The 22,947-nt window shown below is 40.5% G+C and overlaps 2 protein-coding genes across 2 annotated transcripts in view; one reads left to right on the forward strand and one right to left on the reverse strand.

Moving 5' to 3' along the window:
* The window catches only part of LOC117261436 (ecto-NOX disulfide-thiol exchanger 2-like), a 276,266-nt gene that overhangs the window by 68,661 nt on the left and 184,658 nt on the right, over nucleotides 1-22,947 (forward strand). Inside the window, exon 2 of the mRNA XM_033633837.2 lies at nucleotides 5,572-5,718. Coding sequence (XP_033489728.2) covers nucleotides 5,572-5,718 — 147 coding nt within the window. The remainder of the gene's footprint in view (nucleotides 1-5,571; nucleotides 5,719-22,947) is intronic.
* On the reverse strand, nucleotides 16,808-20,977 carry LOC117261437 (E3 ubiquitin-protein ligase TRIM21-like). Its single transcript, XM_033633839.2, has 2 exons — nucleotides 20,896-20,977; nucleotides 16,808-20,770 (listed from the first exon to the last, which is right to left on the reverse strand). Exon 2 carries the CDS (start codon nucleotides 20,766-20,768, stop codon nucleotides 19,128-19,130), a length of 1,641 nt encoding a protein of 546 aa, XP_033489730.1. The 5' UTR covers nucleotides 20,769-20,770; nucleotides 20,896-20,977; the 3' UTR covers nucleotides 16,808-19,127.

Below are 22,947 nucleotides of genomic sequence, written 5' to 3' on the forward strand. Positions count from 1 at the left end.
AAAAACGTACCATATATGCACAGAGACGGAGGAAAAGCCCACAGAAACGCAGCGAAACACAGAGACAAACAGTCCTTGTCTTACAGTGAATGGGGAAGAGGCTCAGCTGAATGAAGGCAGCTATTAAAATCCCTTGTAAACACATTATGGGCCTGGTCTTGTCAATATACAGAATGAGACATAACAGTGATATAGAGGGTGAGGCGCATCCATAAATGCATGAAGCCAATCTCATGTCAGCATCTGCTGGCATCTTTCCGTGAATTCTGATGTGCAGTAGTTACACTGAAGAAAACGGGAAGGAGAGGACTGAACAAAGCACAAGTAAACTTATTAAATACAAAGAAAAAAAGATGCCTCAGGCTAATTGTCAGAACAAAAGAAATATCAAAGTTTGAACAGTGTACATTAGCAGAGCATTTTTGTTCATAATTGGACGAATACAAACGCATACAATATGAGTTGATGATGAACTGTAATCTAAATTACAGGGAAAATGTTGCCACATTTGCAGCAAATGTGGCTCATCACTATTCTTACCAGGGACTACAAAAGAGGAAGTATTTAAACTTCTGCACAGGAAACGAAGAGGAAACTCAAAGATTTACTAATTAAATACAATGAAATGAAGGTACATGTAGTCTATGGTCTTAAAGTGTGGGAAGGAAAAAAAAAATCAAATTTCACCATGTATGTTAGAGACATAGATAAAACTGAGCTGTATCAATTCTAGTTAGTATCCCAATATATTTTCACAATTTCTACCAAAATAAAACATTTTTTAAAACAATTTTCAATTGGATTTTGTGTCCAGATGCCTTCAAGTGTTTTGTTTTCTGCTGCAAGATGATACGGGCACTGGATACCAGATGAAGCTCTCAATATGCCTTTGTATAAAATTACCCTCCAGACCCGTTTTGAAGCTTTTAAAAATACTGTGCTATGATAAACATTTTGTTTTACATGGTTCTCCCAAATGAAAAGTAAAAAATAAACCTAAACACAGCTACTGTTTTCCCACTGAGAAATTCTAAATCTGACCTCTGCCCGGCACACCACTGCTGCCCTTTTGCTTTCTGTTTGTGCAACACTGGCACAGTGCTAAAATGAAGTGTGGACAAAGGTTTGGTTATGGGAGATAAGTGCTAGTATCAGTGAAAGAGCAGTGTGACTGTGCATCAAGATGGTTAGTGTTAGCATTAGACGAAACATTGGAGAGATTGAGCCATCCATGTTTGTGCCTCAGTCAGACCCAGACTCAGATGAGGAGTCTGTTGTGCACCAAAAACGATGACTAGCAAAGGTATCAGAATGGTAAGTGTAGTTAGCATCTTTAATTTTTCATGCTTTTTTCAGATTTTTATATTACCTCTACTCAGAGGTAGAGCTGGTCGTCCACCAATCGGAAGATCGGCAGTATCCTTGGGCAAGATACTGAACCCCAAATTGCTCCCGATGGCTGTTCCAACGGTGTGTGAACGGCTACTGAGAAGCAGGTGGCACCATGTATGGTAGCCTCAACCACCAGTCAGATTGTTTGTGGGTGAATGTGACGTAGTAGAAAAATGCTTTTAGTGTTCGGAAGACTAGAAAGGTGCTATGCAAGTAGAGTCCATTTACCACTTTACCATATAAGTCCACTCTGTGCTGGAGATTTCAGGTTTCTTTGTGTGGTGTCCAAGTCTGCCGCCCTGTCTGTGTGTTTCCTTCTTTTCAATGTTTATTAGACAGTGATTGGCTTTTGAATTTGTGACGTACCCTCTCCAGCTTGCCTGGTGTATGTTTACATCTCTTCAAACCTTGCACAGACACAAGTCAGTGTAGTGAAATTTAGACATTTTAGGGAACATAAACATAACAAAACAAATTTTGAAACAAAGGGATCTTTAAAGAAAGTGAAGAGAAAATCGGTAAGGAAACAGTCTTCTGATCATTTGATAGAGTCGCTCTAATCACGTAACTTAAAAAATAAAAGGTCAATGAAACATTAACGCTCCCCATATGTACTTTTCAAACAAGATTTTCCCATGGGATTGATGTCAGCGTCAAAAGGAAGCTCAGAGATCAAATTTGAATGTGTAATTTTGACCCTACACTGCAGCTCCACCATCACATCAGTTATGCTAATTACTTGATGAAAAATGCAAATAAACATCATCCGTCAAATAATTTGTCATATCATTATGTCTGTGATCTGTGAGGGACAAAAATGATATCAGTCTCTCTCTAACACAAGCACAAAGTTAACTGCAAAGGACAACAAACTCACAAACAACAAAAAAGTATGTTTGGAGGTAAACAGGACAGTGTCTGTGTTTGATACCTTAAATTGCACCTCATTCCCTTTGTGAGCGATCAATAAAGCTGACAGAGAGATGAGGATTCACTCGCCATCATCCAGGGCTGTTTTATTCCATTTAAAAACAGAGACATGCACAAACAGGTGTCATTTAGGAGCTGATATGTATTTCACATTAGTATGGACCTGGTGTCTTCCAGCCCTCCTCAGAATAACCGTATAAACAGGCATACATGCACGTATAATTTTCTTATTAGAGGAACAATAGCTGATGTTTTAGACTGCGTTGCTTGTCATTCCACGGCGTTTGGAAATAACTTCTCCATTGTTGTTGTAACCATTACTCAAGGATGACTTATTTCTCTATCCTGTGTCAGACTATTGAGTCTGTTAAAGGAACAGAATAATAAGAAAATGAGCAGGTGAAAATTAAAGTATTTATAGAAGAGAATATGGGCTCAAAACCATTAGGCAGATTTGGTTGATTTGCATTAAAGCCCAGGCTCTTTTATATTTTGATGAGTCATATTATGTGCCTGTCTGTGTGTGTGTGTGTGTGTGTGTGTGTCTGTGTGTGTGTCTGTGTGTGTCTGTGTCTGCCCACATTAATAACACATTTGAGGTAAGATCTAGAAAGTCAGGCCAGCATCTCAGCATAGATATTTTATTAGGATTCACAGCCACTTCTTTTTTTCTCATTATATTCTGTCTGTCTGTCATGTTTTTAAGAACTTTTGTTTTTGACATTACTGCTAGAGAAATGTCAATGCTGTCTAATAACTTGGGCTTTTAATCAGATATCTTCACACAGTATTTCAGACGTTAACTGTCCTCATTTTTAATTTTGTAACATCATTTTAAAAGATAATGGGGAGCAAAGGTCGCCATGAAAAATGTGTTTTGTAATGTGTGTTGCGTAGACATCCAGCATACCATTGCAAAAATACTTCAGAGTTCTGTGGTTCAGCTAAGAGTCTTGAAAAGTGTGTCATGGTAGTTTTTTCATGAGACAGTCAATGGTATCTTGCATGGGTGGGACAAAGTTGTTGTTTTGCAAATTACAAGTATGTCATAAGTTGCTGTGGAGACCCACATCAAGAATGACAAGTTCCAAGTCAAGTCTCAAGTCTTAAATTTGAGTTTTGAGTCCTAAACAAGTCATAATGCACTCTTCACCAAATCTAATGATATTTTAACAACAGAGTAAAAATATATCAATTTTTTTAAACAAGTGTGTTCATTGGCTTTTTAATATACTACAAATTTTACATCAAAAACAACAACAGAAAACAAATAGGGTATAAAATAGAACATTACCCGTAAGGCATCAACTGCTATGACAGGGCAACACAGTGAGTACTTTTGCAAGGTTCAAAATAGATAATCAAAAATGCTGCCTATACAAGTATTGACAGTCTAAAGGAAAGAAAGGGGAAAAATAAATGCACATAACTATGGTGCATTCAAGAGATTAAGACAGGTAGACTTCTGAAACCTTCTCCCCCTCTAGAAACGTCATAAAACGTCCCTGTATCTTATCAAATGTAGAATATTTACCATTAATTGTAAAAGTAAGTTTTTCTAGGGCAACAGAGTGTGACTTTCCAGTAAGCCAGGTTTGTAAACTTGGTCTCATAGTGGATTTCCAGAATCTGGCTATGGCGTGTTTGGCTTGTAGAATAATATGTTAACACGGATGCTTTTTAAAATATGCACTTACTTGTTGAAACAAGTTTGTTGGAAATCGTTGCGTCTCTGTCTGTGATTTTCGACCTGCAAGTTTTCCATACTGCGTTTTATTTTTTACTATATATAAAGATGAACGACGCATCTCCGCATACCCCACTGCAGAGAAGTGAATCTAAAATATCCCCAACAAGGCCGCTACCATTTTGCTCTGGTGACTTCATTTGGAGCTAGAGTCTGCTCAGTAGTGATCTCCACGGTATCATCTTTCCTGCCCATACACCTATCCAAACAGTCACAAGCAGCACCACTAAATGCTAACCCACTGATTGGCTCACACAGTTGTCAGTCATGTTGTAAAATCCATTTTTTACAGCATTAAATTACTAAATAAGACTAAACTTATTTTAAAAACGAACAGTTGAACATACAGCAGCATGATCTTTGGAGACAATTTATTTGATGTGTACTTTGAGTTTTTGTTTGGTCCACGACCCATCCATTAACATAAAGAGGGTGGCTTTATGACCTATACACTCAACATCTATTGCACGTCTTTCCATACTGGAAGAGGGATCCCTCCTTAGTTGCTCTTCCTGAGGTCTCTCCCACCCCCCAGTTCGGGGTTCAGTATCTTGCCCAAGGATACTTCAATATGCGGATTGGAGGAGCCGGTCAAACCGCCGATCTCCCGACTGGTGGATGACCCGCTCTACCTCCTGAGACACAGCCGCCCGCAAGCTATTGGGCTTTATAAATAAAACTGAACTGACTACTACAACCAGCCACCAGCGGCTGATCAAGATGTTTCGGCTTCAGTTTTGGGGAGCTGTCATGATGTTCATTTTTATTTACAGTGTATGATTTTTTTGTAGACCACCGCATAGTTTTTGCACACGGATGAAATTATCTTTGCTAACATTTTTCCAACTGGCGCTTCGTAACCTCATATTCCCTCATAGTTCTCTCCTGTAGCTTGACTATATGCTGTTGGATTGGTTTCAAACAAAGCTGATTTGGGGAAATAAGTGTCGAATTGCTGGGAATAAATTGCGTTAATGTAGGTGATTCAGGAAATAAAGGTAAATTAATTGATTTGTGGCACATATATTAAATAACATACTTTTTAATCTTTGGGCTTGGGGTAAGGTATCAAGCCAAGTCATTGGTTTTAAAGTCCAAGTTGAGTTGAAAGTCTCATTTGATTTTGTCAAGAACAGTCTAAAGTCATCAAATCTGTGACAGTCCAAGTCATGTGACTTGAGTCTAAACCTCCATTACATTCAATCTAGTAACATGGTTTCATAGCCTGTTTCAGTAAAACGAACAATCAGCATGTCAGAAGGTCAGATGTTGAAAGGCAAAAATTGCAGCATACGGAACATTTCATGACTCAGTGACATTGATTAGAAAGCTCTGTCAGATCCCTGCAGATATGCTCAAATAATGGTTATTTTCTACTACTAGGAAGCAAAATCTTTTCACCTTTAACATGCCTTTAAGATACAGATCACTGTGTTTGACAACAGCTGATTGTACACTGCTGTGTCATCTCATCTAATGTGTTTTCTGTTGTCATGTTTTAGGGCTCAACGCTCTGCCCTTTGACCCAACATCCAACAACGACCCTCTCCACTTCAACAGCTCCAATGGGCCGCTCATGTCAGAGTGTCCTTCTCTGGAAAACACTGCTGAAAACAGCAAGAAAAGGAAAAGGACCAGCCTGCCTCCAGGTACTGACAGTGCTACCTCTCTATAGTAACATCATGACACAAAAGAATAAAGAAACCTGTCCTTTCTGGCTTTTCAGTAATGCCCCAATAGTATTATGTGTTGTGCTACACAGACCCTACCTGGAATTACACTGTCCCACTTTGTCTGGTTGTGTGTTTCCTGATGGAATGTAATTTAAATGCTACCAGCATCAAATAACTGCTGGTGAGAGATAAACTTTAATCCTGTTATTTTGAGACAGTCTGAAAGAGGTAGCCTTGTTTGGTCTTTGCTGTTTTTGATTAGTTCGTTGTAGCCTGCGGTGCTGCTTGTCTGGACCGTTTGGAGGTCACCCGGCTAAAACCAGGAAGCTGCACTTCGGAGATTTCACGTCCGCCTGCCTCTCACCATGCCAACAGACCCGCCAATCAAAACCTCACATGCCCCCAGCTCTCACACATATACTGACCTGCTATGCCCAAAATACTGTGGCAATGTCTTTATGTGTGCATGCATGCACTGTAATCTCTGCCTGTGTGTGTGTGCAAAAGCTCACCCAATGAGCCTAATTTTAATCAGGGCTAGTGTGTTGTCTAATTAAAGGAGGGCTTTCTAATTAATTGCATTATGAGCAGTAGAAAGAAGAGGGCCCTTAAGACAGAGAGGTGTTGCTCCATGTTTTCATCTGTCGGGGTGACACTAATTGGTCTGGATTTACAATCTGGCAGAGATACACAGGGGCTCCAAATTAACTAATATCAGCACTTGCAGGGCACAGCTTACTCACTGGTGGTGCTCATCGTCAAACATGGCCCGTGGAACCTCGCACTAGCCGGCTAAATGGCTCATTTTTCTCCTGCCAAATACAGTCGCCAACAATTCCATCAAAGATCTGTGTGTGCTTTGTGCTGTTATAGATTTAATTCCCAGAGGTAGTGATAAGGTAGTCCACCTGGAAAGAATCTGCACACGACCCATCTTTCTTTAAGTCTCCCCGCTGGCTAGTGTTACCAATTATATAAGGTAAATAATATTTCTCCCCTGTCAACAACGGGACTGACCCTCCGAGGGCCATTCCTTTAAAGCTTGAACAAACAAAGGTTTAGGCAGCTGAGATTGCCTTTCAGTGCAAAATTATACCTTGTCTCTCCATAATGATGGAGATAGAAAAGAGCTGATGAATATATCTATTATATTGCTGAACATGTCCAGGGTGTGTCCAGGGTGTACCGTGCCTCTCACCAAGTGCATGCTGGGATTTGCCTTCTTGCACACACAAGCAGTAAGCAACTTTAAAACAAAGATGATGGATAAACATTAAAGACAGTTTTCACATTACTTAAGATTGGTTAATATGGATAAATCCTGTATAATATCATAATATTGATTTATATATGTGTGGTGTGGATACATTGTTAATGGATATAATAACCAAAGGGAAATATCTGTTTCTGGCTAATCCAGAAATTTAGTTACTTAACATGCTAAGTCAAGTACATTGTACTTATATAGTGTAGCCCAATATCACAGGTTGCAAAATTAACCCTGCTGGCTTCATAGTCTGTATAGCATACAACACCCTCTTCAGTGTTCTTCAGGCCAAGGACTCCTTAGCTCAAAGAGAGACGGAGCAGGGACCCCCTTCTACATATATTGTATAAAACTGAGGTGCACTTGAGATAATTCTCTGAATATTTTCCAGTCTTCTTTTGATTGCAGTTTGCCTTAGTTGCTAAGCAGATGTAGCGAGGCTAGGTGTGTTAGCTTTACGCTGTCCACTCTGGCAGGGGGTTTCTGAGGCGGACGGTGTGTCAAGAGTCTCTTGCTTGAAAAGTTACAAAATTATCCATAGTGGCTCACAAAAATGTCCGTACATTTGGAATAATAATGCAGTTAATTGACCAGTATATTTCAACCAAACTAGTTCCTTCCCATTATGAATAGGTGCCACGGAGTGAAGAAAAAAAAAGTGAAGCATGGTGATTTAGCATTAGCTAGCCGATTGCATTAGGTGGGTAACAGATAGCTTGTTATTAATGTTGTATACTGTAAATTAAATAGGTTTTATGAATAGGTCAGTTTTTCGTCATTAATAATATGTTGGATTAATGTCAATGTGTATTTTCAGACACCTTTTAATGAAATTTGGTGACCCCCTGCAGTAATTCAGAGGCACCATTAGGGGCCCACCCTTTAAGAAACAGGCCTCAGGCCCTTGCTTTAGGGCTGTCATATTCTACAGGTTAGAAAGAGAGGATGGAGAAGGCAACAATGGAGAAGTTGTGAGAAACTGGAGGGAAAACAAAAGTGCAGTAGTCTTATAAATTATTAGGTGGTCTATACTTAATTAATAAAAAATTTAAAAAGTATCTGTAAAAACAGAACACAAGCTTGCAGGTAGTCGATGTAATATGTGATTTTGCTACGTTTTTCTTCCATTATGTGTTGTGCAACATCCTTTGTCGATGACACATCCTTGATTACGGTGGTTCTGTGCAAAACTGGTGGAAATTCAAGCTGGTTTTCTGAAAAGCCCTGAGGTTCCAGGAATCCTGAATGGAATTCAAGAATTGAGGTTAAATGGAAATATGTCAGTGTTTGTGTCTTTTTGTTGCAAGCTAATTTAGTCATTGGGTTGAATCAGCTGAATCTATAAGAGTCTGAGGAGGGCTCATCTAAAGCAGAAGAGTTGTGTTATTGTGCTGCTGCAGTGGAAAGTCAAACATGGTAAAATGCAGAGGATTTTGCAAACAACAGACAGGTTTTCACACAGATATGTGAACAGTGTTACAGAGGGCAGATTTGGAGTCATGGGTTCCATCTAGGGCTGCGTGACATGAGAAGTGTCCTCAGCTCTGCCTTTCTGCTGCTTTCAGTATCGTGTGAAAATACAACAACGTGCTTGATGAATATTAAGAGTAAAGGAAATTATTTCCAACATTCTTCTATTGAACAAAGTGAACATTAAACTGAACACAAAAGGCATTTTTTTAAGGTATTTTAAAGTGCAGTGTTCATAAAAAAAAAGGATATACTGTGCAGCCCTAGTTCCATCAATATGATTGGAATCATCAGTGGGGTTTTGGCAGGTTCCCAGGAAGGGCAGGGCATGTCTGGGAGAACCTGGCAGTGCATTCTGGAGTTGTGTTTTTAGAACAAAGCAGTGAACATATGCGCAAAGCACAAAGCAAACATGACAATCACATGTACTTGAATGACATTTCCCTCCACGCCTGGATAAGTTGCACCAGGTAGTTTGAATAACTCCTATCAACTAGTCTCTTTTTAATCTAATTTTGTGACCTGTAAATCTACACCTGCTGCAGAGGTGTACAAACTTTGGCATCCCTCAGTCAAACGTGGCCGTTCTGCAGCTCCTGTTTGTCTTTTACCACTTTTTGTGTAGGACTCAAAATCATGTTTTTCAGATGCGAGGCTACTATCTTCCATCCAGGTGCTGCTGTTGTCATTTTGTCACACTCTGATAATACAACCAATGGTGCCTTAACATGAGTAAACTCAGCTTCTTCTCAGTTTTTATCATTTTTGTCTTCTTGTTTCAATGTCCTCTCCTTTCCACATCCTGTCCCTGCTTTGTTCAGGAAACTGAATTTGGAGGAGACGTACACCTGCCGCAACGAACCCAGTGAAAATAAATAAAAGAAAAGGTGCAGCAGGCATGTTCAGAAAAGCGACCTTTGTGACAACAGCCTCAATGGGCATAAAAAGCAGAGTCCCAGAGTTACAGTACGGCATGACTCATCAAAATTTGTGTATAGAGGAAAACAGATGAGCTTAGCATGGTTTTCACATTTATTTATTTTTTCCTTTTTTATAGACACCATCTTGTTATTCATCAACTACAGTGTCCTCTGGAAGACTTCACTAAAGCACTGTCACTGTACTGACTTTCCTCAAAACCACAAACAGACAGCTGGATATAAATGAAGTCCATTTTGTATATAGTGTGGCTTCAATGAAAAGATGTGTGTGTGTGTGTGTGTGTGTGTGTGTGTGTGTGTGTGTGTGTGTGTGTGTGTGTGTGTGTGTGTGGTCTGCTCAGATTAAAGCCTGTCAGAAAGCCTTAAGATCAAAGCCTTTGTGGAGCTCAAATCTGATCTGTCACTGGAAAAGCCACCCAGCTTTTTTCCCCTTCCATCTTAGAGATAGAGAGCAAAGTCACTTATCCATTATTTTTCTCTCTGTCAGTTCGTCAAGTTATGAACAATGTTATAATACACTATTATAATGAAGGTGCCATTAAAGCAGGATAAGTGCACAACTATCATGATCACTCCTCTCGCTGCAGTTCCTCGCAGCTTCTAGGAAAACCAACAGGAAACCTTACAGGGAAATGGATTTCATGTCCATTTAATGTAAAGCACTTACAGTTGACCTATATTAGAGTGTGCTATATATATTCAAGACTGTCTTGCCTCCAAAAATGGAAAATAAGGATGATTACCAAACAAAACAACCCTCCTACCACACACATTGATTTTCAGTAATTGTGCAATCATGCTTTACTCTTCAAGCCTGCGTTCATAGCAAAGCTGCTGGTTGACTTGGATGCACAATTGTACATTTCTTAAACATCTAATGTTAATTTTTTATACAGTATGTCAAAATCTAGATTTTAAATGTGTGAGGGTAGACTCGAGCGTGAGATGGGTCAGCGGTTTGGTGCAGCATCTGCAGTGATGAGGGCTTTGAGCCAGAAGGCAAAGCTTTCGATTTACTGGTCCATCTACGTCCCAACCCTCACCTATGGTCATGAGCTCTGGGTAGTGACCGAAAGAATGAGGTTGTGGATACAAGCGGCCGAAATGAATTTCCTCTGTGGGGTGGCTGGGCTCAGCCTTAGAGATAGGGTAAGGAGCTCAGACATCTGGAGAGAGCTCGGAGTAGAGCTGCTGCTCCTTTGCGTCAGAAGGGGTCAGTTGAGGTGGTTTGGGCATCTGATCAGGATGCCTCCTGGGCGCTTCCAGTTAGAGGTGTTACGGGCACATCCAATTGGTGGAAGGCATGGGGGAAGACCCAGAACACACTGGCCTGGGAGCACCTTGAGGTCCCCCAGGAGGAGCTGGAAAGCGTTGCTGGGGAGAGGGACGTCTGGGGTGCTTGACTCGGCCTGTTGCCCCAACGATTTGGCTTTGGATAAACAGTTGAAAATGGATGGATGTTACAAATCTGCAACTATCACTATATTTACTTCAATAACACTGATGACTCTAAGGATGGCAGCTAGATCTGGTTGGTTGGATCCACCACTTGACTGACATTACTTATATTGTACAGACATAAATGGTTCCCAGAGGATGCGTCCTAATGACTTTTGCAATCCTTTGACTTTTCCTAGAGCGCCACGTTAGTGACACATCTAAATTTATGACTGAATACCTTCATAACAAATGACAATCCTAGCAGCCTTAACTGTGCTAAACTATGTGTAGTGCTTATTAGCAAATGTTAGCATGTTAACACACTAGACTAAGATGGTGAACATGGATATACCTGGTAAACATCAACCTGTATTGTCATTGTGAGCATGTTAGCAAACTGAGTTTACTGTGCCTAATGATAGCCTCACAGAACTGCTAGCATGGTTGTAGACTCTTGTTTAGAAAGCCAGAATGAATATGAGAATATCAAGTCAGCCAGATCTCAGTTGGCATATTTATAACTGCATATTAATAAAAGTGATAAAAACAGAATCTACAAGGATGTGGCATGAGCTATGTTAATGTGGTGACACCTATGAGTGTTGTTTCAGTGGCATATAAATCTGTTTGGATGCCACTGCAGTTCTTCTTCTTATCCACTGCATGACACCCCTACTGCTCTTACAAATACCACCAAGCACTGGCAGGTGTCTCTTAAAACTGGTATAGCACTGGTGGATGCCGGTCCTTGTAGGCAAACTAGCCATATGTTGCTGCACTAGCCCTTAGCTAGTGCTGCCATGCAGCTGCAGGGTCACTACAGCAGCTTTCAAATTGAAATGCTCCCAGAAGTTTAATGGTTTCTGGTGTTTTTACTGGCAAATTCTGCCTTTCTAGCTTCTTCCTTTTTCTTTGCTCCATTTTCTACTTGGAAGGTCAATACACAGCATCAGGTCTTAGTGTGACAGTGATGAATGTACATGGCCTTGTTTGCTATATAATACTTCCATGAGTGAAATAAGGCTCTGAAGCAAAGAATTTAAATTAAGGATTTTTATTATTTGAATAACTTCACTTTCTTGAGTATTTCAGACCTGAACTGTTACCATGACCACATGCTGTTGCACAGCATGTAGTGCCTGTGTAGAAAACATGTGTTTAAAGCTAATGATAGCCCAGTAACAAGTAAATTCTATAGAGCAATGTTGCATCAGGCTAATGACTATGGCCCAGTCATGGCAGATCAATGATTACAGATGATTAGTGTTTCCCTGCGCCGGCTATGAGTCCACTCTCTATCTGTTGTAGCTGCTCGCTAACTTGAAGTCACTCCCTGAAGGACTGGCAGCTAAATGATGGAGGTCTGCAACAGCTGGAGCCGTGGATTTACTGGCTTAGAGGGTGTGATTCTGTCTGGCTCCGGGTCGTCTCCAGCTTCAGTCAGGTCCTCTAGCCCCCTGAGGACGACTGATGGAGCACCGACTCATTAGCAGCCATGTGGATTTAGTCTCGTTAAGGGACTCTAATGGATAGATTTATCTCGTTACATTTGGCACTTCATTAGATACACATAGTGAAGGACAAAGGCATGTGGTCCTGTCGAAACACACACACACACACACACACACACACACCACATGATATTCTTGTATTTTTCTCATACTGTTATTCATTAAGGCGGTGTAATTACCCAGACCGGTGTACTCAGAGACTGTATTTATGATCTAACACATTGACAAAAAACAAACATCCTGTTGAAAAATAATACAGCTCTGCAGTTTATCCATATTCTCCATCCTGAGATGTTCCAGAATTCTCCGCTCCTCCACACCACTGGGTGTTAAGTTGTCATTTGATATAAATGCTGTTTTGCAGGTATTGTTTCTACCATGATCACCATATTTCTTATCATTTTAGCACCAATGTTTGCTAATTAGCACCAACAACAAAGCATATTGTCATTAGTTTTGTAGGTATTTCGTCATAAACCAGGACAAATGGAAACTTCTGAGGGGACCATTAATGTCTGTCTCCAATTTTATGCCCTTTCCAGTCGATAGCTGTAAAGACATCGAACTCAAAAGCCCAAATGTTAACCTCGTGGTCACACAAGATAAAAGGTCAGATGATCACCAAAGTCACCATGATATACCCTCTGGGAACCAAAGATATCTGCACCAAACTTCATGACAGTCCATCTGAAAGTTGTTTCAGTGTTTTAGTTTTGACCAAGTGGTGGATTGATCAACTGTCACTGATATTCATAGAGCCAGCTATTATTGAGTTATTATTATTGAGTTAACCTGTCTGCATATGTAAGGGATTAATTTTAAGGCTGAAAAAATCAAACCTATTGGTGGTGATTAACAGACTGTTGTAAAGACCACCGTAATGAGATCACGAGTCCCACCCTCCTTAGTTCCCAAGTTGGACAAGCTTGACAAAAAGAAAGCTGCTGTTATCAGGTAGTTTCTTGGCATCAGGCAGTATAGCTTCAAGAGGCAAACCCAAGGACTATGTGATGGAAGGATGTTATGAACAAGGTAAAAAGACACATATTGAATCTTCCGACCGACCGAGGATGATAAGACTCTCAGTCAACATTGCTCAGATCATGAAAGTAGTTTGTATTTATTCTGACTCCAGACCATGGTGCTGACCTAACGTTGGTCCCTTTTTATGCAGCCTTATAGAGGTAATATAAACAGAGAAACGTTAGCCTGGATCTGGCTCATAATAAGTCATGTCATGTCAAAAATATAACAGCAACCTATCTGTCCTTCTCCAGATAACGTTACCACAGAACTAAGGAGGAAGCAAACCTGGCTGACTTTGGTGATCTCGCTTCAGGCGAACTTCTCTTGATGCAGCTATCTGTTAGCTACCTAGTTTGCTAGCATTTTGCTAACACTAGCTAACTTGTGACTATATACAATATAATGTGTACAGAAAGTTTGTGACAGTACCCGGCCACATCTTTTAACCATCTTCAAATTTTGGTTTTCTTTTACAACACAGACAAGCTTGGCTCATAGCATATCTATGTTTAACTGGAAAAGGGACAGTTGACCAAAGTCCTGCTCTGTTCCAACCTTGTGCAACTCTTATTGGAGTACAGAGCGAAAAGGTGCAGGACTTAGGAAGGGTCAGTAGGTTGATATCCCAACCATGTAACACCAATTGTTATTAAATTTATAGTACTGAGTAAGAAAATATTTTTCAAATGTGTAATGAAGGTAGTGTAACACATTATCATCTTTTCAGTCTCAAATTCCATAGATGGTTCATCTATAGAGAAGTTAGATACAACACTTTCCATTATTCACTCTTGCACTTTTCCCTCTTTTCACAGTGCATAACAAAGACTGCCTCAGGGTCCCTGTACAAACTGCTTGAATTATCCATTTTTTCATTGGTATCAGCATTTCACAGCAGTCCACGATGGTCTTCTCTTTGCAGTTCTGTTGTGATTTAACAAAAGAAAGTGAGCGGTTACACAGCTGCTGGTGTGTTGGAGGAGCATGAGTTCACCCATTGACTGGATCAATAGCAGTTACATGCGATGTGCTCTTGGTTAGCTTCGCAAATCAACACCTGTCTTATTGCACCAGAAGCAATACAGTGCACTCTCCAGGACTGTGCTTTTAATTTGAAACTCTTGCTTGACAGAAGCCTCAGACTGCTGTCTTTGTTGAGAAGCCTCTTTTATAATGAGCCTGTTTCTATGACAGTGTTCGACTGGAGCACATTTGAAATACAGTAGAGCTACTATGTTGAAACCACAACTGAGGCTGTTACTGCAGATAATTCAGCCTGGGATGATTAAGCAGCAAAATTATACTTTCAGACATGTGTTCTAAAGAAGAAAAAATGTTAAAAAAAGTGTGTTTCTAGCATTAGCCTTTCTAAGAGCCACCATAATAACGATTTTGAGGAAGGCTGAGTGAACTGTAAATAAAGGTAGGTGTCTTTATAGCTGCTTGGTCACTGGTCAACAATATTAAGGTAAAGTAAACATGGATTATTGCTGGAAGAACAACTTCTGGTCTGACTGATTTATTAGTGGTGAAAGTTAACTCCTGTAAGTATTTACTCAAGAAGTGTTGCAGTTACAATTGTCCAGTTTTATGGTACTTATACTTGAGTTTTTCAATCTAATGCTACTTGATACTTTAACACCACACCACCACAGTGTTCCTATGAAATATGGAAAAGTTTAGCATTTGATTTTAATAGCTTCCAGGTCTGGTTAAATATGAAAAAAGTAAATATGAAATAGTATTTGTGTCTCCAGACTATTACCCCTACTTTTCTAAAAAATAAATTGATCATACAAGCAGCCTATTTTTCATACTGTAGCATTTGGAACAGACAGCCAGCACAGCTAAAATGTTTACCACTGTGTGAGACTGTGTAACAGATAAGCTTGATGTTGTTGAATATAAGGCAAGAAGTATGGTGTGTGACTGAACCAAGCAGCATCCTCCGAGCCTGAAAAATGGAGCTAACACGGAAGTGATGCATCACTAAGGGCGAGCCACTTTGAGTGTCAGGCTGTCTGCCGATAGTGTCTTTGGCTTCTCAGTCAGATCCACCCCTCACTCCTCTACAGCGCCAGCCTCTCGCCCAAATACGGTCACTTCTGGCTCCAAAAACCAAGATGGTAATGGCCAATATGGCAAACTCAAGAGTCCAAAACGGGAGTACACAAACCAATGGGTGATATCACGGTAGCCACATTAATTATTTATCCAGTTTATGGACTAGACGCAAACTCCTACTGAACATTTGTAGGCCTAAGCTATGCGGTGATGTAGTTATTAGAAAAGTACTGACTAATTTCTCTAGATTAAGAAACCTTTTATGGCTGCGTTCATCATTGTTTCCATGGACACAGTGAATAGACAAGGCTGTGCAGATGCTGTGAAAGTTAAATTAACTTTTTGAAATTGATTTTTTGGTTATCATTTATAAAACAGACTAAAAAATATGGAGAGAACAACAATAATAGTATACTATTTATGCAATATATGATTATGTAAAATAATATGAGTACAGGTAGCATCAGTTCGTCGTCGGTTTGAGATATTTGACAGTGGAACGTTTCTGCGTAGAAGTGGGGACTGAGCCGCCACAGTGGGTAAATGCAAGTTTTCCGAGCCTGGCTATTTGTAATCAGATATCAAATATGGTCAAAAAAAATATACTGACAAGTCTGAAAATTTGAGTCTGGAAAAGTTTGGAAATTTGAAATGGAAACAGTGTAGGACCCCTACAGATGGATTATTGTGTGAACAGCCTTTTTAGGGTGTAGCTGGTGGAGATGAAATTACTATCAACTACACTGTACTTTATACTCTGAGATGATCCATTTCTGCCTGAGTTCGTTTAGTACTGTAAATATACTTCTGTAAATTGTGGATGCTCTTTTTTTTTACATTTTCACATGGTAGTATTTCTACTTTTAATAAAGTAAAAGGTCAAAACAACTTTTCCATCACTGACCATTAACAGCAACACAAAGCTGCCGTACATGACGTAAACACAAACCGTCTATTCATAAACACCCGCCATATTCTATTCCCATTCTGCAGATAGCCTGTTTTTACCTGAGATATGTTTTGCACTTATAAGCTTCAAATCATTAAAAGCTCATTCCCCTGTTTGTGAAAAGGCAGAATTAACATTATTTTTCAAACCACGCTGGGGAGGAAACATAATGGACTATTTTGTGAGTGGTGGCTACAAAATTGCTAAGTGTATGTTATGGGAATCTCAGGCTGTCAAGAGAGTCTGTAATTTGTGTTTATGTTCCTCAAAGTGACAGATGCACTTTAATTGCATATTGAAGTAATTCAGCATTCAGTGTCTTTTTCTATTGGCAGGATTTGTTAGATTGTTGTGGATGTTTATCAAGTGTGCGGTCCAGATGAATAAATCAAGGAGATTACTGTTTGTCACTTCCTAAATAAGCTTTATTATTTTTACTGTCACTGCATTTCAGTCAAAAATCACATAGTAAACACCAGATATTTTCAAGTAAATCCAACACAGTTACCATACAGGATACAGACCAGGGCTGCATTTTCAAATCAAATAATGTGGTGAATGATTTGTACGTATTCAAAAGACCAGACAATCAAAGTGACATCTTCACAAATCACTTGTTCAACCAACAGTCCAAAAGTCAAATATATAGAACTCCCATTGATATATGAAAGAGAACAGCAGCAAAACGTTAGTGCGGAGATGGAACCCCTACTTTTGGCCGTTTTCCTTACATGACGTCAACAACCTTAAACTCTATTTTTTGTGAACCCCCAACCAGATTACATGGTCCGCTTTGATTTGACATTGTTATTTACCTCCCTTACTTATTACTAAATGCACAATCATTGAAGGGAAACTGGTGTTTGTTGTTTTTAGACATTATTGAGATGCAATACCAGGTTTTTATCCAAGAACTCCACACACTCATTTTCCCAGTGTGGGGTCTCTCAGCTCTGGCATCCTAATAGTGCAACATTCAGCGGGCCAATCTGACCGCCTCTAATCTGCCCCCGAAAGCTCTTCAGCTACTTTATGTGTAGATGAGATTATAACAACCTCATTTAAGAGACACATGCTCAAGAGACTAGCATCATGACAAAAATAAAAGCAAAACAAAACAGAAAAACAAGACTTGCACATAAAATGACATTGTGTCCTCTATCGGGACATCGTAATTCGTCTGTGAAAATCAAAACCGTGGTGACTTCACACATACGACAAATCATACACACACAAGTGACTCTGAAACTATTACAGATCAGTGTTAAATTAAGGTTTAGTAAGGTTTAGGCCCAAAATAACTTGGCAAAGCTTGGTTAGGAGACCTTAGTTGTCTTGGTTATAGTAATAAACACATGATTAAAGAGTAACTTAACCCCCAAATCACTTTTTCAGCTGAAAACCAATGTATAAGGGTAACAATACAAGGGTGTAACAATACACACATTTGTATCGAACCATTGGGTACGAGGCTTTGGTTCGGTACACATTACAAACCGAACAACTCCCTAAACTATCCTATTACATTTGGAAAATAAAATAAACATCTTAAATTGTGTGAAACATATTCTCAGTGTAGCTGCGCTCACTGCAGGAAGTTGTGACTGGTTGTGTCTTAGCCCCCACGGTTTAGAGACATTTATACAATTTCCAGGGTAGAGGCATTTCAACCAAAACTGAACCAAAACCTGAGTTTTAGTTACTCTTTAAGGTGTATGAACAATCATAGTTAAATTGCTTTGGCACTGCGGAGGCACTTGCTGACACAACTGGTGCTGTCGTTCTCATACACACAACTCTAAAAACAGAAACAGAATTAAATGCTACCCACTGACAAACAAACAGACTTTAACTGGCTTTGCTCAATAAACAGTTGGTTAAAGCTCTCATAATCACACTGATTTGCTGCATTTGAACTTGGAAAGCAGGTCTGGCTGATTTTAATTAGAGGACATGGCATTATGTACCAGTCAGGCTCCAGTGTTGTGACGGATCCATTCAATAACTACACATTTAACTCAATAACATTAATTGGCGCAGAAAAGTAATTGTCATCTAGAGCCACATTAAAAGAACGGATTAATAGGAGTCCTTGATTTCTTTTAATATTTTCTGAATGGTTTTAATAGGAAAGAGAAAGTGCTGATTTATTTTCCATTGCTGGTGTTGTAGTGGGGGTCACCTTGGGATATGCTGTCTGTATCCCATAAAGGTCTATTTTTTTTAAACACAATGATAATTCAACCAGTTAAAGGTACCATTCATCATATCATAAGTAAACAGTCTTTATGTGTGGCACTCCAAGCAGCGCTAAACAAGTGCAATAAAATATTTGTAAATGTCACCCATCTTTGGTATGTTGGCAGGCAGGAGCAGCTTTGGAGTATCAAAATTAATGGCCAAGTCATAAAGATTTCTTTTTGTAACCCAGGGAGATGTATGACTGTGTCACTCTGTGCATGTGTGTGTGAGTGTGTGTGTGGTGAATGTCCTGATGGCTGTACGTGGATTCAGTTGGAGATCTACAGCCGTCTGTGTGACAGGCGACACAGAGTGACACACGGCGCTGACACTGATGGATGGGAGTAACAGAATGACACGCTGGAGTTTCACAGATAAACACCTTTCAGTGCTCCACCATTGTGATCTCTCTCCAAGTCCCTCGCCCTCGCCCTGTCTCCTTTTCTTTGAGAGACACAGAAAAACAAAACAGGAACTCAGCTGTTGTGTTTGACAGGAGTGACGATCAAGGGGGCTGAATTTTTGCCGCCGTCGTTGGCACAGGGGCTGAAGAACGGAAAGACCTTCTCGGTGAAGGTGCATCCAGTGAAGGAGAAGATGCAAGCCCTGGTGTCCACGTCATAGAAGGACACTTGACCTGCCTCATAATCAACAAACACCCCGATCTTTTGAGGCATCTCCCGCACATAGAGGTTAATGGCAGGGCCGGCATTGGCTGTAAGCTCATTTCCTTTTCTCAGCCAAATAGTCCAGTATCCATTCTTGGGGCTCAGTCTTATATCGCCCTTTCTGTTGATGGACTGGTTTGCGACTCCCAAATCCCAGCTTGTTTTGTCTTTAACCTGGACCTCATAGTAGAACTTTCCACAGGAGAAACCCTCCTTCGCGAGGACGTTAAGGACATTTTCAAACCTCTCAGGCGTGTTTGGGGGATTCCTCTTCCTGTCCTCGTGCGTGACTTGTTTCCCATCCGGAGAAACACTGAGCTGAGGGTTTGCTGTGTCAGGATCCAGAGTCACATCCACTGCATGTTGCTGCATTTCTTTCAAGTCAGGATCACACAGCGACCTTATTTCTTTCCGCACTGTTGTCTCCAATGTGGCCAAAGCTTCCTGCACAGTGAACTCGTCACTGTTAAAGGTCACATTAGACCAGTCCTTAACCTGGGGCGGAGTGATTGTCAGAGCCAGGAAACTCTCGAGGAACGTGAAGGCATCGTTGCTGAGTGACACCTGATTAAGCTGCGCTCTTTTCTGTTTTATTTGCACAATTTCTCCCTCCAGTTCTTCAACAAAGCCTTTTGTGTCTCTCTCAATTTTTTTTTGCTTCATCTCAATCACCTCTGTGAGCTCAGCTTGGCTTCTCCTGATGTAGTCCACCACAGCAGTCATCACATGCGCGTTGTACAACTGCACCGTTGCTGCATTCTTTCTGCTGGCCTCCACTGAGAGTTGAATGTCATGAATTTTCTGCTGACGCACCTGGATCATCTCATCTGTGCGTTTCTTCTCCATTCCCAGCTGGGTCTTCCTCAATTGAGCCTCCTCATCCAAACTCACCGTTTTATGGCTTTTATGTTCACGTCTTTCACAGGACTCGCATAGAAGCATTTGATCCACCCTGCAAAATGACTCAAAAGACTCGTGATGCTTCTCGCACATCCTGCTCTCCAGGTTGTCAGCCGGGTGGATGAGCTTGTGTTTCGTCATGGCTGGAATTCTCCGATGACGCTCCAGGTGTGCATCACAATAAGAGGAGAAACACACTAAGCAGGACTTGACGGCTGGGAGTTTGGCCCCTGTGCACATGTCACAGAGCACCTCTCCATTTCCTTCTTCCTCGGGGGTACCGCAAGATTTGTCTTGAACAGCTGCCTTGAACTTTGCAGCAATCTCAGCAATGAAAGTGTTAACCCGAAGCATAGGCCTACTGAGGAAATTCTCGTTACATATTGGACACCGAAATACAGTGGCGTTATTGCCCCAGTGTTCTGTGATGCAGTCCAGACAGAAGTTGTGCCCACAGGGAATTGAAGCCGGTTTATTGAACACATCCAGACAGATGGAACACAGAAAATTCTCCTCAGCCATTAGACTACAAGCAGCAGCAGCAGCCATGTCTGGAAAATATCATGTGAAATAATGACAGAATTAAAGCATTTAAGTTACTGCTGTCTGCTTTTTATATCACTGAAATAAACTAGTTAACAATAGAAACTGCAATCATGAGAAATGACAACTTTACCTGGTGTGTGCAGGTTTTTCTAACTCTTTCAGATCTGTAACGGGAGTAAAAGCATGCGTCTCTTGCTCCTTTTAGTTTCTCTTTCAGCAGTGACATCACAGTGCCCTCCCATTTCCTCATCTAACTGGAGAGGAAGTTAACCCATTACAGGCTGCAGCTCACTCATGACCCAGTGTTTTTTTTTGTCTTCCTGACCCACTAAAGCTTGGTAAGAGATATGAAATGTGTCCCCAAACTTGACTTCAAAGGCTCTCATACGTCCATATGTACAGTGATATCTTCCTTTCTTTCAGGTGTGCATTATTTATATATTTCTTTGCACTCAGTTACTTGCTTGTTGATGTATTCACAATGTTGGTGCTTCAGAAATCCCTTTGATGTGCAGTATTACGCACAAATGAAATGAAAGCTCCAAGACAGCACAACATGCTAAATTCTAAATGGGTTTGCGAGCACGCATGTGTGTGTGCATTTGCATTACATGAGAGTGCTTAGCGATGGCATCTGCATAATAAACTGTAAATACCCTCGTCCTGTGCACTCTCCTCCGAGGAAACAAGGCTTTGAGCACAATAGCTTCCCTGCACCCTTGAAGGGCTTTGTCGCTGTATAATCCATGTAGGTTTGCGGAGAGGTTTCCGTGCATTAGCAACATTCACGTATGATTGAATGTATCTCCATCGCTGCATATGGGTTTATCCACACACTGCGCTTTGCAAGGATGTAGGCGTGAGCATATGAAAATGACGGTTATGGTTGATAAAATTAAAAAAAGATGTGAGTGATACATTACACTTAACCTTTCAGTGACACAAATTAATTAGCCCCCATGCAGTTTGGTTTGTCAGTTACACTGGATATGTGTCTGTTCAAATATGTGTACGGGGGCGTATGCTGTATGCATCATATCTCAGCTCCATTATTCAACAGTCTTGTATTTGCTGGAGTCTTTACTGTGTAAATGTGTAGAGCTGCTGCAGCCTCACCAGCTGCTAATGAATTCACTGACTGACAATATCAAGACATAATGTAAAGGGAAAGGGACTTTGAAAATCCAATCTTTCCACACTAAGATATATATTTGCTCAGTATTTTGAATTATATATGTATACAATTCATGCACTCAGGAAAAAAAGAACGAAGCTCCTCAGTGTAACGTTCTCGTCTGAAAATGACAGGCCACCTCTGATCAGAGCTCTCTTGAGCCATATCTTATCCGCGCCTCACCTCAATGTCTTGGCTACCATAAAACATTCAAACGACATTTGGATCAGATGGGGATTCCCTTTGATCCTGGTCTGTGTGGAGCTCCAGGACCAGAGCCTTTCTTCTCCTCCGCAGGATCCACTGATAGGTTCATGGAGGGATGAGAGGGATGTCGGGGCTTTTCCCCTCCCATCTCGTTTTTTCTTCTCTCCTCTCCCGTCTTTCAACCAGAGCTTTCTCCCCCCTCTTCATCTCTGTTCTGTGACCCATTCGGCTCTCACTTGTAGCCGCTCCTCTCTCCTCTCACCTTGAATACATGAATAAGAGATTAAAGGAGCTCAAAGTGCTAGAGGACACAGACCTCCCTCTATTAGAATTGAATGCCTCCTGCTAGGTGTCTGCTCGGTTTTAAACTGAGTGTAATGCTGCAGTAAAGCCTGGTGTTTATAGCACATCCTGTAGCCCATGAGACACACTGTGGTGGTACTTTGTCACAAAATAACATCGTCCACAAAACAAAATCATTGTTATTAATATCATTATTATAAACTACATTGCCAAAAGTATGTGGACACCTTGTCTTTATACTGAAGTTCTCCTTGACTAATGGTGCCCTGTGCAGTTTTATAGTAAACAAACAAAAGTTGTGTTCACATTAAGTGTGAATCACTAAAAATCACTGAGGTCTATCAAACATGTGGAGTGCTTTTTCTTCCTCATTAAATATTTGTAGTTTGATTTTTAATGTATTTTAAAGGGACAGTTGGGGTCTTTCGAAGTCTGGTTCTATGAGGTACTTATCCAGAGATAGTGTATTACTGTACAGTACAGTACAGTAATACACTA

This window comes from Epinephelus lanceolatus, chromosome 7 (assembly GCF_041903045.1).
Source record: "Epinephelus lanceolatus isolate andai-2023 chromosome 7, ASM4190304v1, whole genome shotgun sequence".
Taxonomy (NCBI): domain Eukaryota; kingdom Metazoa; phylum Chordata; class Actinopteri; order Perciformes; family Serranidae; genus Epinephelus; species Epinephelus lanceolatus.

Excerpts from the sequence above, each read along its gene's own strand:
- LOC117261437 (XM_033633839.2), bottom strand. The coding sequence starts at position 20,768 with ATGGCTGCTGCTGCTGCTTGTAGTCTAATGGCTGAGGAGAATTTTCTG.